Source organism: Leuresthes tenuis, unplaced genomic scaffold (genome assembly GCF_036924035.1).
Source record: "Leuresthes tenuis unplaced genomic scaffold, fLeuTen1.0.hap1 SCAF_4, whole genome shotgun sequence".
NCBI classification, from domain to species: domain Eukaryota; kingdom Metazoa; phylum Chordata; class Actinopteri; order Atheriniformes; family Atherinopsidae; genus Leuresthes; species Leuresthes tenuis.
The window spans coordinates 9,389,197-9,404,791 of NW_027325358.1; the positions used below are offsets into that span (position 1 = coordinate 9,389,197).

Below are 15,595 nucleotides of genomic sequence, written 5' to 3' on the forward strand. Positions count from 1 at the left end.
AATGCACTTTTTGATTTGAAAGAAGAAATTAAAGATAAAAGACATTTCTTTGTGTTTATTTGATTCTAATTTTATATTTTTAATATTTTTCCATAGTGAGTTAACTATGGAAAAAAATGCAATTAATCACGATTAAAGAAATGTATCGTTTGACAGCCCTAGTTGTCTTATTTTGGAACTGTACATATATACCCTAACATTATATTGAAAGGATTTTTTAAGTTTCGCACATTCATTTTCTTGAGCCTATCTATCTGCAAATAAACTGTAGACACATTTAATTGCTGTGATCACAGCTTTAATTTCGGAAGGCTGAGGACTATGTAAAATTACACCCACAGTTCAAAAAGAGTTGGGACTGTGTAAAATGTCAACAGAACAAAAACAAAGACCCGGGACTTTATAGCAGCTATAATCTTATATCAGACTAGAATGGAACAACATTACTCTCCCAAAGGTCCTGCAACTGGTCTTGTTACTTCCCATATGTTCACAGACTGTTGTTGAAAGAAGAGGGGATACACATTGTTAAACAAGGTCCCGCCATTCTTGCCATCAAGATGAGCTACTATTTTTCATCAAATATTCCAATGTCCCAGTTTCAACATTTGACATGTTTTCTATGATCTATTGTGAATCAAATATTTGTTCATGAGATTTGCAAATCGTCTCATTCTGCTTGTATTTACATCTTACATAGCGTCCCAACTCTTGGAATTTGGGATGTACGGGTAAACAGCTGGCATACACAGGACCACCATAGTAAAATGCATACTGCATATGTTGTTTGGCATATGTTATTATATGATGATATTGATATTATTAATTGATGGATATCATGTAATGTTTTGTGGTTATTGGTATAGGTAGTGAGATGGTGGAGTCAGAGATGACAGGTATTCAGATTGTCACATCACCTTACTCCATCCACTTTACAAAAACGCCCAAATATTTCAAACCAGGAATGTCTTTCGATGTTGTGGTAAGGTATATTTCCTACATTTGCATGCACACACAAGAAGAATAATGTATTTAAACAGCTTAAATTGTAAATTTTGAAAACAACAATGACACAGGATCTAATCATGAAGGATCATTTTGTACATCATATCAAATACTAAAGACACTTCTCAATGACAGACATAAATGCATTGATGGGTCTTTTTTATTTATGTAAATGTAATGCAAAACTTAATAAAACTGAAGGGGTTCTCCTACCTATTCTGCTTTTCAGTCAAATATTGGAGTTTCATGAAATAGCTGTATGTTTTTTTTGACTGCAGATTGAAGTTTTGAATCCTGATGACACTCCAGCACAAGGTGTTGCAGTGGTGATTGATGTAGGTCAGGTGCAGGGTATCACTGCAGCCAATGGCATTGCCAGGCTTTCTATCAATGCAATGGAAGATCAGCAAACACTGAAAATGACAGTAAGTGAGGAGACTTGGTAAAATTGCATTTGTGGTAAAATCTAATCACCTTTTCGTATGTCTGAATATCTCCCTATGGAAACATAAAAAAAACCCAGACATTTTAAATATACCTTGAGGTTACTGTTTTTATAACCCAAATTACAGTCATGTATAGGAACCGGAAGGGGGGGCGTGTCCCCCCTAATATTGGAGAAAGGTGCATTTGTCCCGCCCAAAAATAATTTTACATCTGTCAGGTTTCCGATATGTGTGCCCCCCAATGTTAAACTCATTCCTACGCCCTTGCAGTCATGTCTTTAACACATAAAAATCTGGATGACATAATTTTCTTCCAATTATTCAGACATACGTGAAGTCACTGTTGTTGGTACTGTACGCTGTACATTGCTTTATGTAACTGTTTGTAAACCTATATTCATTTTACGATAGGCAAAGACCAATGATCCACGTATTTCATCTGAAAGGCAAGCATCAGCCAGCATGACAGCTCTCCCGTATAGCTCTAAGAGCAACAGTTACATCCACATAGGTACGTACTGAAATAATGTCCCATTGATAGTTGATAGTCAAATCACGTAAGATTAATTGTGAAAAGTGGTATGTCTCTGCAGGGGTGGATACAACTGAAGTGAAAGTAAGAGAAAACCTAAAAGTAACCCTGTACTTTAACAAGCAGGAGAATGCCCAACACGACATCACATACCTGGTGAGCAATCCCATGTCATGTGAGCAGTTATCTGAATATTTATTACAGTAGTAAAGTGTGCATGTGTGTCATAATGATGCATATTTCCAATTTCTCGTTCATAGATCCAGAGCAGAGGTCAGCTGGTGAAATATGGCAATTTCAAGGCAAATGGTCAAGTTCTGATATCCTTAATTGTCACTGTTACCAAAGAGATGCTACCATCATTCCGCTTTATAGCCTACTACCATGCAAACGATTATGAAGTGGTGTCAGACTCTATTTGGGTGGATGTGAAAGACACCTGCATGGGCTCGGTGAGACACACAACACCAAGCTGGCCCAGTTAAAGTCAGCAAGCTAAACACATGTACAGTTGTTTTTTTTACTAATAAAATCACTCTTTTAATGTGTACAAATCTGCTATTTCTTCTTTATCAAGCTAATGTTAGAAAAATTGAAACCTTCACCATCCTTTGAGCCACGCAAGCTATTCGGTCTGAAAGTCACAGGTGATCCAGAAGCCACCGTGGGACTGGTTGCAGTTGACAAAGGTGTCTTCGTCCTAAACAACAAGCACAGGCTCACACAGAAAAAGGTAATGTGTCTTCTCATGTCATTGCCAAGGCGTTAGATACTGTCATTCTGTCAAAGCCCCTGGTGTCTCAGCTATGCTGATAGTGTCCTTTGGCACAGGATTCAAAACACTGGTTGTGGAAAGACAATGTCTGACACAGGTGGCAAACCCTGAAAAATCATTGTGGAGTGCTTACTTAAGAATAACTGACAAAGTTATCATACAATGACTTGATGGGATAAAGGAAAGTCATTGAACCCATGAAAAATTAGACTAAAGTTCGAGACCACCCCTAAAGGGCCCTTTTTCACTTCCTTATTTTTATTACGTTGGTCTTAACCTTCAAATCACTTACTTTGTCATTTGCTGATTGGCAGTACACCACTTGGTTAGGTTTAGGCACCAGAACTACATGGCTAGAGTTTAGGAAAAGATTGTGGTTGAGGTTAATGGAGGGTCTTATGATGATGTGTAAATACACAGTGTCTCTCAGTTTGTTTACTTGTTTAAATCGAGCTACAGTTACAGCTTAACGAGGCCATTTAACTGAACTACTGCCCATGTCCCAGCATACCGGCATGGGAGAGGAATCAGGTTATTGAGTACAGTATGTCCGTCTCCTTTATGATAAGTATCACAATCATGCTCGGCTGTGGTGTTAAACAATAGGTAGCAAAATGCCCCTTTTTAGCTTCTTCATATTGCTCTTTTTCTGGCCAATCAACTATGTCATTGAGCAAAACAAAAATAAAAATACCGACAATTTAGCTGGTGGCAAATTGGTTCCAGGTTGAGCAGTGAATGGTGAATTGGACAGCTTTACAGTTCTCTACATTTTGTATGTGCTGTACAGTTTATTTTCTACATGTTATAGCACACTGTCCCTTGTTATTATTCTCTGGAGTTACCAACTTCTTAATCTTTTTCTATGTAATGAATTATTTTCTAAGGCTACTTCAGGGTCAGAGACTGCAACATGAACTGTGGAGCACTGACAGGGCACCAAGGCTAGTTTGGATCCGCGTACAATTTTAGTCGGACTAACTACGAACAACTGAAACTGCTAATATCTAAAAGGAATACAAAAATTAATGAATGGCCTTATAAATAAGGTTGTATGATGATAAATGCAATTAAAATTTAATTAAAAATTTATTTTTGTGATAGCAATTGTATAGAATGTGAAATAAATACATTTCTTTGCTTTAATTTTCCACTGAATTGATTTAAGCCAATATTAATGTTAATTATTTTAGTTCTTTTTTTTTGTTTTTAATTAAAATGTGTTTAATGGTTAGCACCATTGCTTCACAGCAAGAGGGTTTCAGGTTCAACTCCCGGCTGGGGCCTTTCAGTGTGGAGTTTGCATGATCTTCCCGTGTATGCGTGGGTTCTCTCCGGGTACTCCGGCCACCTCCCACCATCCAAAAAAAGCATGCATGTTAGGTTAATTGGTGTCTCTAAAACTGTCCTTAGGAGTGAGTGTGGGCGTTTGTGTGGTTGTTTGTCTCATTTGTCTCTGTGTGGCCCTGTGATGGACTGGCACCCTGTCCAGGGTGTACCCTGCCTCTCGCCCAATGACTGCTGGGATAGGCTCCAGCCCCCCCGCGACCCGACTGATGGATTAAGCGGTATAGAAAATGGATGGATGGATTATTTAGAGCGAAAATTAAATTTTTTGTGTGTGTCTGAGCTACAGCCTCCCCCTGCGCTTATAGTGACATCAGGGATCCTGACCAAACAGCATTGTAACCCGTGAAACAGGACAGCAGAACGTGGCACTCATATTTGCAAGGCTTTAAAAGGACACATAGTTCACTTTTATCTAAGATTCCTCTAAGAGATGATGATATATTTGTTCTGATGATTCCATACTGCAGATTTGGGACACTGTCGAGAAGTACGACACAGGCTGCACACCTGGTGGAGGTGACAATAGTATGGGTGTGTTCTATGGTGCAGGGCTGTTGTTTGAGTCCAACACAGGTTCTGGGACTCCTGACAGACGAGGTGACCGTCTTCTATCCTCCAATTTCATAATTTTTCTTGCTCCTACAAACATATTCTGTTACTGTAATAATTTGAACAAAAAACTATCCATAACATAGTGAATATTTAAGTTTATCCAAGCATTATTTTACTTGCTTATACTGTGTCTCAAAATATAAAAGCAAGTAATGTTAATATGATATTATTTGGCTGCAGGATGTCCAACTGCTGTCTTTCTCAGGCAGCTCAGTATTGCTGTAGGGCCATACTGAGACAATGTTTTTTAATAATCAGGTCAACTGATTCTACCACACTTCCATAAAAAGTTTTTGTTTTTCCAACCATCAACCTGATTTTAGTTTGATATAAAGATTTAGACTCATTCTTGTTTGTCATCTGTGTTTCAGAGTTAAAATGTCCAGCCACCAGCAGGAGGACACGAACTGTTGCAATGATCAATATCACTGCCAACTTGTGTAAGAACCACAGATTTCTGAGTTACTTTTATTTGGGCAGGTTTAAACTGTGTTTGATGGGATGTGATCAACATTTGACAAATATACTCAAAAAAAGAAAAAGGAAAAAGACTCTCAAACGTGTTAAAGTGACACAAGTATGTGTCATTGTCTATGTGAAAAAATATTATTTTCTGTCTTTGTTTTGATTCAAATGCAAGCGATCAAACTTTACCATATGTGCAAAACAAGCAGAATTGTGTTTTCAGAAATATATTGTAGTAATCGTTTTGTTCTAAATCTTTTGTCAAAAATGACAAAAGTTTGTGAGGTCTGTGACAGACCATTTCTCTCCAGTTGCGCTGGGTTAAAAGCACCTGCTAGTCAAATTCTAATTGTTGGCTCTAACTGATCAATTTTTATCTGTCAAATCTCGTTTTAACTCTGTCTCCTAATTTCAGTGAGTCAATATGAAGATAAGCTGCAGGGGGACTGCTGTTTGGATGGCATGAGGGACACACCCATTTCATACACCTGTAAGCGTCGCAGCGAGTACATATCAGATGGTCCGGCTTGCATCAAGGCCTTCCTGCACTGCTGTGTGGAGATGGAAAGACAGCGGGCTGAGAAGAAAAAAGAAAACCTTCTACTGGGTCGCAGTAAGAGACACAAACAAAGGATGTTGTGGGTATTTGTGGTGATATAGTTTGCCTAAAACAGTCAAATTATTAAAATTTTTTAAAAAACCTTAGGTGACGGGGATGACAACAGTTACATGGACAGCAATGAAATCGTTTCTCGCTCCAAGTTCCCTGAAAGTTGGCTGTGGTCAGACATCAAACTGCCTGCTTGCCCTGAAAACAACCCTAACTGGTGAGTCAGTTAAAACCATTGCAAGTAAAAACAAACTAGATAATTATTCACCAAAATGTCATTTTCATTTTAGTGAAACCACATCATATATGAAAAATATTCCCTTGCAAGATACAATTACGACCTGGCAGTTCACTGGCATCAGTCTGTCAAGAGCTCACGGTGAGAATTCAGTCATGAAAATGTATCTGATGATTTACGAATCAGAACCAAGATGCTGATCTCTTGTACGCTGAACTATTTAAATGGAATCGTGTCCTTTGTTTTCTTCTTTCTGTTGTTCCTTATGAAGGTATCTGTGTGGCTGATCCATTAGACATAATTGTCAGAAAAGACTTCTTTGTTGATCTAAAACTCCCCTACTCAACTGTCCGTGGGGAGCAGCTGGAAATCAAAGCAGTTCTTCATAACTACGATCTCAATCCTGCCACTGTAAGTTAGTAGTGTTGATCCATATTTGAGAAAAGTCTGAAGCCACCCCTCATTTCTTCCTGCATTACTGTTTAAATGATTTATGATTCATTGAAATATGTTCAAACATATGATGCAAACACAGTATATAAGGCAAAAACTGAGTTTGTAGAGTTCTAAAAAGCGTGAAAGTCAATATTTGGTCTGAGCACTTTTATTCTTAAACACAGTCTGAACCCTCTTAGAAAAGCTTTCTGTAATTTCTTTAAGCAGTTTTCAGGAATAGTTCTCCAGGCTTCTTAAAGGACATCCCAAAACATTTATTTAGATGCTGGCTGCCTTTTGTTCTGTTTTCTGTCAAGATGATCCCAAACTGCTTCAATAATGTTGAGGATGGGCTCTGGGGAGGATTCATCCCTCCATAAGACCTGTTGCCACTGATTTTTAGTTTCAGTTTTTAGCAAATAGCTCTTTCAGAATCACCTTGTTTGTGTAAATATACCATTTTATGCCTGTAACACAATTGCCTGTGTTGTCTTTGGTATTTGTCATAGAACCTTAACCCAATTTTATTTATTTGTAACACACTGTTTGTCTTAAACAGCTTACATAACTTTGTTACACAGTAACAGTGTCCAAAGATAGAATTTAAATGTGATTATTTGCTATTTGATTCGATTGTTGGTGCCCGGGGCTGCACGGTGGTGTGGTGGTTTGCACCGTCACCTGTGAGGCGACCCAATATCCCATTTTCTGTTCCAAGTTCAATCCCCGCCTGGGGCCTGTCTGTGTGGAGTTTGCATGTTCTCCCCGTGTATGCGTGGGTTCTCTCCAGGTACTCCGGCTTCCTCCTACCAGCCAAAAACATGCATGTTAGGTTAATTGGTGACTCTAAATTGTCCTTAGTGTGAGCGTGTGTGGTTGTTTGTCTCTATGTGGCCCTGTGATGGACTGGCATCCTGTCCAGGGTGTACCCCGCCCTTTGCCCGATGACTGCTGGGATAGGCTCCAGCCCCTGTGCGACCCGACTGATGGATTGACGGTATAGAAAATGGATCGATGGATGGACGTTAGGTGCCCTTTTATTCTTGACTGACTTATTCTTAACAAACAAATAAAAGAAAAAACATTCCTCTGAAAATGGTCAGGTAAAAGGACTGGACTGAAAATTAGTGAAAAACCTCGAAAAAGATCTGTAAAAGACCTTCAGAAAGCCTGGAGAACTATGCTCAACACCACTTAAGAAGATTACAATAAAGTCTGCTTCTTAGGAAAAATACAGTGGAATATGATGGATGGCTCAAGACCTTTGCAGAGTAGGTAATAAGTGCATAAATATCTGCATTGTCTCTTTGTTTTGTTTTCAAGGTGCGTGTGGATCTAATCGAGGAGGCGAATGTGTGCAGTGCAGCTTCTAAGCGTGGGAAATATCGCCAGGAAGTCCAAGTAGGAGCCAAAAGTACACGATCTATACCCTTTGTTATTATTCCCATGAGAGATGGACTATTCCGCATTGAAGTCAAAGCAGCTGTTTTAAACTCACCAGTCAGTGATGGAATCGTGAAGACACTGCAGGTGTTGGTAAGAGAAACAGACTGTGTTTAAATGTGTCCAGGTGCTGTCCTCTGCTGCTGCCACCTTCTCAGGGTATTTTCAACTCCACTGAGAACTGAACTGAACTGTTACACTTTTGAACATAAAAATCCAAATCTAATGATATGTTTTATTTGCTAAGCATAGGATTAAAGACTGTATGCTGAATCAGTTGTGATTTGTGATGTTTTTTCCAGCCTGAAGGCTTTTTGATGAAATATTCTCAGACTGTAATTTTGGACCCTGAAAGTAAAGGTGTAGGTGAGTTTACTGCTGAGGAGCTCCAGTGGAAAAAAACAACACAATTTTGCATGTCCTTTAACATTAATCCTTTCCTCTGTGTGATTAGTAGTCTAGACTTTCATTTTTTTTCATTTAGCTAAAACCCTTACATATTCAAAACTTTGCATCAGCCTCTGTGATCCACTAACCAAGTCATAACATACAGTCTGAAAGAAAGGCAGAGGGAGGTTCTGCTAGTAAGTTTGTGAGCTAACAGCTGGATGGACAGTAGACAGCTGGGTAAGCAGCTAACATATCTGGTTTAGTTTACACATCATACGGTGGTTGTCTATGCATACAGTCTATGCACAGTTGGCATGTTAGAAGGACTTTTATGGATCCAGTGAAGGAATCAGCTGTGCCCTTTTTGTTTTGACCATATTGTTCATAGCTGTGCATCATTGTCCTCACATGGCAGCACCAAGAGGATAAATAGCTCCATCTGACCTGTTTAAGGGCTGTGGTATAGATAGTCTACATGATATGTGTCCTCAGACCTTCTTATTCTTTGCACAATTGTGTCTGGTTTCTGTAAAAAAAAAAAACTTGCTCTCTCTTGATTTAGATGGTAAACAAGTGGAACTCATCAACAGCAGAATTTCTCTGTTAGACATCATTCCAAACACACCTACCAGCACAAAGATCTTAGTGACAGGTGAGGTATAACGCAGCTTGCAGCGTTATCTCTTTATTATTGTATATTGCAACAGTTGCGAGAGACGTATGGTCTTCGATGATCTAAAGTCAAAGTATCATGCTGGTGGTGGGACTGCTTGCAGGAAGACAGCCTGGAGAGCCGTTGATGAACACCATAAGTGGGGAATCAATGAGCAGTTTGATCTACCAGCCCTCCGGCTGTGGAGAGGAAAACTTGATCCACATGACCCTGCCTGTCATTGTTGCCACGTATTTGGACAAGACCTACCAGTGGGAATCTGTGGGCATTGTGAGACGTGATGAAGCCCTGCAACACATCAGAACTGGTCAGACACAATAGTGGATTTATCGCATGGGCACAAATGTCTCAGAGCTCATTACCTGTTAGAAAATTGCTTTTATAACAGATGCTTTTTGTAGACTGCTTAATTCAAAAGCATCAACCGCACTCGCCACCTCTGCATTAGATTGAGAACAGAGTGTGCGCTGCTATCAATGAGAGAGTTTTTGTTTTGTTTTATTTAGGATACAGGAACCAACTTACCCATCGCAAAAAAGATGGGTCTTTTGCCGGGTATCCCGATGACCAGAGCAGCACCTGGTGAGGCCTTGGAGCATGCATCTATACTGCATTTATGTAAACATTTGAACATACGTGTAATCTTCTTATGTATGCTCAAATCAAACTAAACTATTTCACTGTCTCATCTTGTCCACAAGGCTGACAGCTTATGTTGTCAAGGTGTTTGCCATGGCCAGCAATATGGTAGCAGTACAAAGAAAAGACATCTGCGACTCCATCAAGTTTCTGATTCACAGTACACAGCAACCAGACGGCCTGTTTATAGAAGCTGGAAGAGTATCCCACCTGGAGATGACAGTGTGCACTCTGATTTCATTCAAATTAAATTTTCATTTTAATGATGAACAAAGGACTGAATCCAAATGAAAACCAACGTAAAAAAACATGCTTGTGCTTGTGCATGTACAGGGTGATGTCTATGGCACAGATTCAGATGTCTCCATGACGGCCTTTTGCCTCATTGCCATGCAGGAGTCTCGCAGAACATGTGCTGCCACTCTTAGCGTGAGAAGCCTTTTGTTTTCTTCATTTGTTATATTTCTTTGATTGATGGCCCTCCAGCTTAGTGTGATCAATGTGATGAAAGACGATCTGTACAGATGTAAGAAAATAGGCAGAAATGTAGAAGTCACAGGGCCAAATAATACAACAACACTGATAAAAAACGCTGTTACTGTAGAACTGAGTAAGGCAACAAACCCACGGTAATCAGTGGACCACACAGATTCCTTTATCTATTGTGAATATATATCCAAGTGCATATATCATTTGAAATTTGAGTGATTGTGTGTTACTCCTTTGATTGATATGGTTAGATTTGCGACAGTGGCTCTAATAACCTCCAAGTGTCAGTGTTATCACTCATCATTTTACCCTCCATCCAACCTCTTTTCATTCATTTCAGAGTCTTCCAGACAGCATAGACAAAGCAGTGGCCTATCTGGAGAAGCGGCTGCCAAGTTTAGTCAATCCCTATGCCGTTGCCATGGCATCATATGCCCTGGCCAATGAAAACAAACTGAACCTGGAGATCCTCCACAGTTTTTCTTCCCCAGGTGCAGTCACACAATGACAGTTTATAGATTAGTAGCCACAAACAACATATAACAACTAAGCTTTTGCACAAAGACAAGCTGGCAGGTAAAACAGTGTCTACTAGTGAAATGACAAAAGTATGTGTGAAGTACTAAATATGCATAACCTAAATACAAAATTTAAAAAAAAAGTAAAAACCCTAAGATGTCTAAATGCTAACAAAAGCATTTGGACAGCCAGCAGTGGCCTCTCTTTAGGTATATTCAGACCAAACTCAAAGTAAATCATGTGTATTACTTATGAAATCAGTGGAGGCATGGATAGGTGTAATGCAAGTAGATGTGAACATGCATTCACACCAGTTAAAAATCTTTCAGCTTGACTGAACGTTTCAGGTGATGCTTTGTCAAGACAGCCTATCAGCATTAAAATTTCTGCTACGCCACAAGCAAGGATTTGCAATGGGCATTACAGATCTATTGGGCTACCAGGTAAGTTCTTAAAATATATACTTATTACCAGATTTCAGCTACCCATTGCTTTCAGCTACCACAAACCAACATAAATCTAGAACCATTTAGAAGCATCAGTGTTTTTGGTGATATTAGGTTTTCAACAGAAGGTGTAAAGCAGCAGCAGAAGTTATCATCAGCAATGAGTGAGATCACTTTAAATGGATGTGGTATATGGTTTGTAAGTAACCCCCATCCCTTGTCTTCTAAGGGTGAATATTAGTTTGTTGCTGCATGCTACAAAAACTAATCTAGTGGCCCAACTCGTGTTAGCAGGTGTGGTAAACATTCACTTAGTGTTTGGTCTGAACATACCATAGAGATCAGAGTTACATTTTAGTATTTAGTAAATGTTGTTACGGAGCAATATATGGGCTTGGAATCTGCCAGTTTACATGTTACAGTTGTTGTGAAAAGGTTTCATCTGTACCCAATGAACGTGATCCCATTTGCCACCATTGGCCCTATCACTTGCCCCCCCCCCCGTCATGATTTTGGGATCCAGAAGAAGTGGTTATCCAACCCTTCAACCATGATGTTGGAGGGCCATTTAAATGGTTAGGTCACTGTTGCTTTAGATACCAGTTTACCTCTAAAATGGAAGAATAGGGCCAAGTGGGAAAAATTGGAATTGGGTCGGAGACTCTTTTTATGGTTTCATCCAGTAAAGCTTTCAGCTTAACCAAGTTTGAGCATGGATGAACTTTTGTTCTCCATGATATCACACTGCTTTTTTAGAGCATTGCTCATTCTAAGTATTTCTCTTGGACAAACCATCCTTTCAACCAATGGGTTCTGATCATTTTGCAGTGACTTTACTTAAGTGTCATTTGTGTAACTTAGATTTTGCTTTTCTTCATGTTTGCATCCAACAATCTACTTCTCCACATCTCATTTCCATTTTTAACATCACAGTTCATTGTTCCATTAGTTTAACTTGTTGGATATTTTTGGGGGTCACTTATGGGATGCAGAAATGTGTTTGTGTTCCCCTCAGATTTATCCCACTGGCCTGTGCCGATGGGACGTGCTCACACACTGGAGGCCACTGCATATGCTCTTCTGGCTCTGGTCAAAATCAAGGTGAGCATATCCCATTTTCTGTATCTGTGTGTGACACCAATGATCTCACACAGCACGTGATATTTATAGGTGCAGACATGATGTTTTTCTTGGACAAGGCAATTATGTGATCAGAAATGTGATATATGCTTCTGAACCAGGAATACAAAAGTCACAAAACAGTGTTTCAACCTCTCTCATCTGTTTAAAAAAGGCCTTTAAAGAAGCCCGACCTGTTGTCAGATGGTTCAACAAACAGCATAGAGAGAGCGGAGGCTATGGATCAACTCAGGTATCACTTAGCTCTCAGTGTCTGTCTGTACTGGTGCGTTATGGCAGCAAATTGAAGGTCGTCAGGGCTCAACTCTTAATCATATCTGTCTCTGTACAGGCCACTATGTCAGTCTACCAGGCTGTGGCAGAATACTGGGCCAGTGACAAAGAGTCAGACTTTAATCTGAATGTGGACATCAAGTTGCCGGGCAGGTTAAAGCTTGACAAGTACAACTTCAACAGAGAAAACCACCACGCCACAAGAACATCTAAGGTGAGAACACAAGCTCTCATTCTCACTGACAGTGGTTCCTAATTGTTCTCATTTATGCTGCTTTCGGTGTGTTTATTTCTGCTGCTGATCTGTATGTGTGTGCATACATCTTTTAATCCCCGCAGATCAATCATGTAAACCACAATGTGTCCGTAACAGCCACAGGTCCAGGAGAAGCAACAATGACAGTAAGCAGAATGGGACAGTTTTGTCTTTTAATTTGGGCAACTTTTGTTTAAAAATCTGCCCTTTATGAATTCCAGAGGAGGCCAAAGACTTGTCTTACTGTAGATGCGTGGTCTTGATTTTAATTGCCTACTTACATACGGTATGTTGTTGTTCATGTAACAGGTGGTGTCACTGTATTACACTTTGCCTAAAGAAAAGGAGAGCAGCTGTCAGAAGTTCAACTTGTCAGTGCAGCTCCTTCCAGGTTTGGCTGTTTTTTTTTATATTTTGTCTTTTAGATCTCATTGACAAGTTTTTTTTCTTAAAACAATTAAGATGGTAATCTCATTTTTTTTCTTTGTGTCTACAGAGAAAATGAATACAGATGAAAAGATATACAAGCTAAGAATAGAGGTTTTGTAAGTACAAAGAAAACTATTCAAACATTTCATTAAGATTTTCCATCCATTCATTTACTTTTGAATAATTATACATACATAAATATTATCTTTGTTTTTGATCCCTTAGAGGGATATCCTGCTCTTTTTTAAAGTGTGGTTATTTAAAGAACTAAGTGGTCTTATTTGCTGTAGATGGCAATCAGAACGTGCAGTTTGGATAAGCAAGTTTCCTCTCAGACAAAAAACTCTCAGAGAAAGGCTCAATTTCTCGCTCTAACAACATTTCAAAGTGGTTTTGGCAGACGCCATATCTGGGCTCCATGTTGCCACACAGTGTTATGACCTGGACTGCATTGCAGTGAACTGAAGGCCACGTTGTAATACGGACATTCAAGTGCTTAAAAAATATTTCTGTCTGTTCCTTCATCAGCAGGCTTGAAGAAGATCTGAAAAACTCCATCAAAAGCTTTCTACTTCAACTGAATAAATGCTTTAGATTAGAGAGTAAATCACAGGATGCAGCCTTTAACCAAGGCCACTGTCCTTTCTCACAGTTTTAAAGGGAGTGATTTATATGTTCTTGCTCTGCTTTTGATCCAGCTCTCAACCAAAGCCATTTTCACATATGGACAACAGAGAATGTCTGAAGAATTAGGTCTGACCTTTCAGGAAGATTCTCTTTGTGACATGTTTTTAGAAGTTGAAATATTCTGGAGTAGCACCTGCCTATCGTACACACAGAAGCCAGGATATCATGCAAAAAGTATTCTGTGGAATGGGGATATGTGCTTATCAGTAATGATTTATGGTTTTTGAATGTATATTCAAAGTCCGCAAGTGATTTCAAAGCAACATCCGTGCCAGCAGACGACACTTGTCATTCAGTACGTTGAGCACATTTCTGTAACATACATATGCTCACAAAACTTTGGGAACATTGGGTGAATTTGTGGGATTATCTTGCCCAATAACACTTCTACATGTAGAATGAAGAAGCTGGGGATCAAACTACAAACCCTTTGATTAGTCAATGATCATCTCTATGTGCTGAGCCACAGCCACTCCAATAGAGCAAAGCTGTTTCTAGCTGCTTTTAGCTGCGTTTAGCTATATGCCTTTACAACATTTTTGTCTTCAGTATGTCAGGATTCTGACATATTCTGTGTGCAGATATAAGGACAGATATCGTGATGCAACCATGTCATTCTTGGATGTTGGCTTGCTAACTGGATTTACAGTTAATACAAAAGACCTCAACTTAGTAAGTCATGCACAAGCTGAAATGCTCAAATATTTGTTTGATGCCAGTAATGTAAGATTTCTTGTTGGACATCAGTTCTGAACATCATTGTGCGTTTGTGTGTAGTTGTCTAAAGGCCATGCCCGCACCATTGCAAAATATAAGGAAAACAACAGAGAATCAGAAAGAAACTCGCTCATTATCTACCTGGACAAGGTAATACATGAATGTTTCCTCCCTTCAAACTTTCTCTGTTTGTCTGATTCTTTTTTCAGTTGCTTCTGCTTGTCTTTATATACCTCTGCAGGTTTCACACACACAACCAGAGGAGATCACTTTTAGGGTCCATCAGAAGCTGAAAGTGGGCGTCTTACAACCAGCGGCTGTATCTGTGTATGAATATAACCAACAATACAGTAATCGTAAGTCCCAAAATACTTATGAATATGCTGCCTTTATAGGTCTCTAACATACAAACACATACATTTGATTTGTTTCAGACTTTGGAGCTTAATGGATTATTCATAGCTGCCAGAAGATGGCACTGTACAGTTGGTGGTATTGTGAATAAAAATGTGTTAAGTATTACTGTCCTGCAAGCAGATAACAATATCTTTATCTCACAATGCAGAGGATCATTGTGTGAAATTCTACCATCCAGAGAGGAAAGGTGGACAACTACTGCGCCTCTGTAGAAATGATGAATGTACATGTGCCGAAGGTATACAGATTATCTTTCTGCTGTCAGCAAACATTTGTTACTCTTTTGGGTATTTTTAATCACACAGAATACTGATACACAAAGAAGGTCAAAATCACCACCATTTAATGTTGGTTTTACACTTTTTGCCTTTTTTCATACAGGGATGTCAATATTCTCTCTATTATGTACCCGAGTATGAATTGCCCAGAATTCTGTGCTAAAATGTATTATAAAGCCAATGAATTACCCCCTTTCAATGCTAACAATTTACATATCAGGACATATCAAAGAAAAAAAACAGCTGCCCTTACAAGTGTTAGAATTAGATAAATACAGTGTCAGACAAAAAGATACATAACTTATTTAAGAAAACCAAGTCAAAATGCCAA

General features: G+C 39.1%; 1 protein-coding gene across 1 annotated transcript in view; it reads left to right on the top strand.

Moving 5' to 3' along the window:
- Positions 1–15,595, top strand: part of LOC140305199 (uncharacterized) — a 54,130-nt gene that overhangs the window by 36,144 nt on the left and 2,391 nt on the right. Inside the window, exons 54-83 of the mRNA XM_072383950.1 lie at positions 867–982; positions 1,284–1,430; positions 1,863–1,962; positions 2,045–2,139; positions 2,244–2,435; positions 2,561–2,716; positions 4,576–4,705; positions 5,092–5,160; positions 5,601–5,798; positions 5,892–6,012; positions 6,086–6,174; positions 6,305–6,444; positions 7,792–8,004; positions 8,214–8,277; positions 8,864–8,953; positions 9,078–9,281; positions 9,481–9,556; positions 9,676–9,835; positions 9,947–10,042; positions 10,443–10,593; positions 12,083–12,168; positions 12,362–12,439; positions 12,539–12,694; positions 12,820–12,882; positions 13,046–13,127; positions 13,233–13,281; positions 14,434–14,524; positions 14,630–14,719; positions 14,811–14,925; positions 15,135–15,224. Of these exons, the coding sequence (XP_072240051.1) occupies positions 867–982; positions 1,284–1,430; positions 1,863–1,962; positions 2,045–2,139; positions 2,244–2,435; positions 2,561–2,716; positions 4,576–4,705; positions 5,092–5,160; positions 5,601–5,798; positions 5,892–6,012; positions 6,086–6,174; positions 6,305–6,444; positions 7,792–8,004; positions 8,214–8,277; positions 8,864–8,953; positions 9,078–9,281; positions 9,481–9,556; positions 9,676–9,835; positions 9,947–10,042; positions 10,443–10,593; positions 12,083–12,168; positions 12,362–12,439; positions 12,539–12,694; positions 12,820–12,882; positions 13,046–13,127; positions 13,233–13,281; positions 14,434–14,524; positions 14,630–14,719; positions 14,811–14,925; positions 15,135–15,224 (3,507 nt within the window). The remainder of the gene's footprint in view (positions 1–866; positions 983–1,283; positions 1,431–1,862; positions 1,963–2,044; positions 2,140–2,243; positions 2,436–2,560; positions 2,717–4,575; positions 4,706–5,091; positions 5,161–5,600; positions 5,799–5,891; positions 6,013–6,085; positions 6,175–6,304; positions 6,445–7,791; positions 8,005–8,213; positions 8,278–8,863; positions 8,954–9,077; positions 9,282–9,480; positions 9,557–9,675; positions 9,836–9,946; positions 10,043–10,442; positions 10,594–12,082; positions 12,169–12,361; positions 12,440–12,538; positions 12,695–12,819; positions 12,883–13,045; positions 13,128–13,232; positions 13,282–14,433; positions 14,525–14,629; positions 14,720–14,810; positions 14,926–15,134; positions 15,225–15,595) is intronic.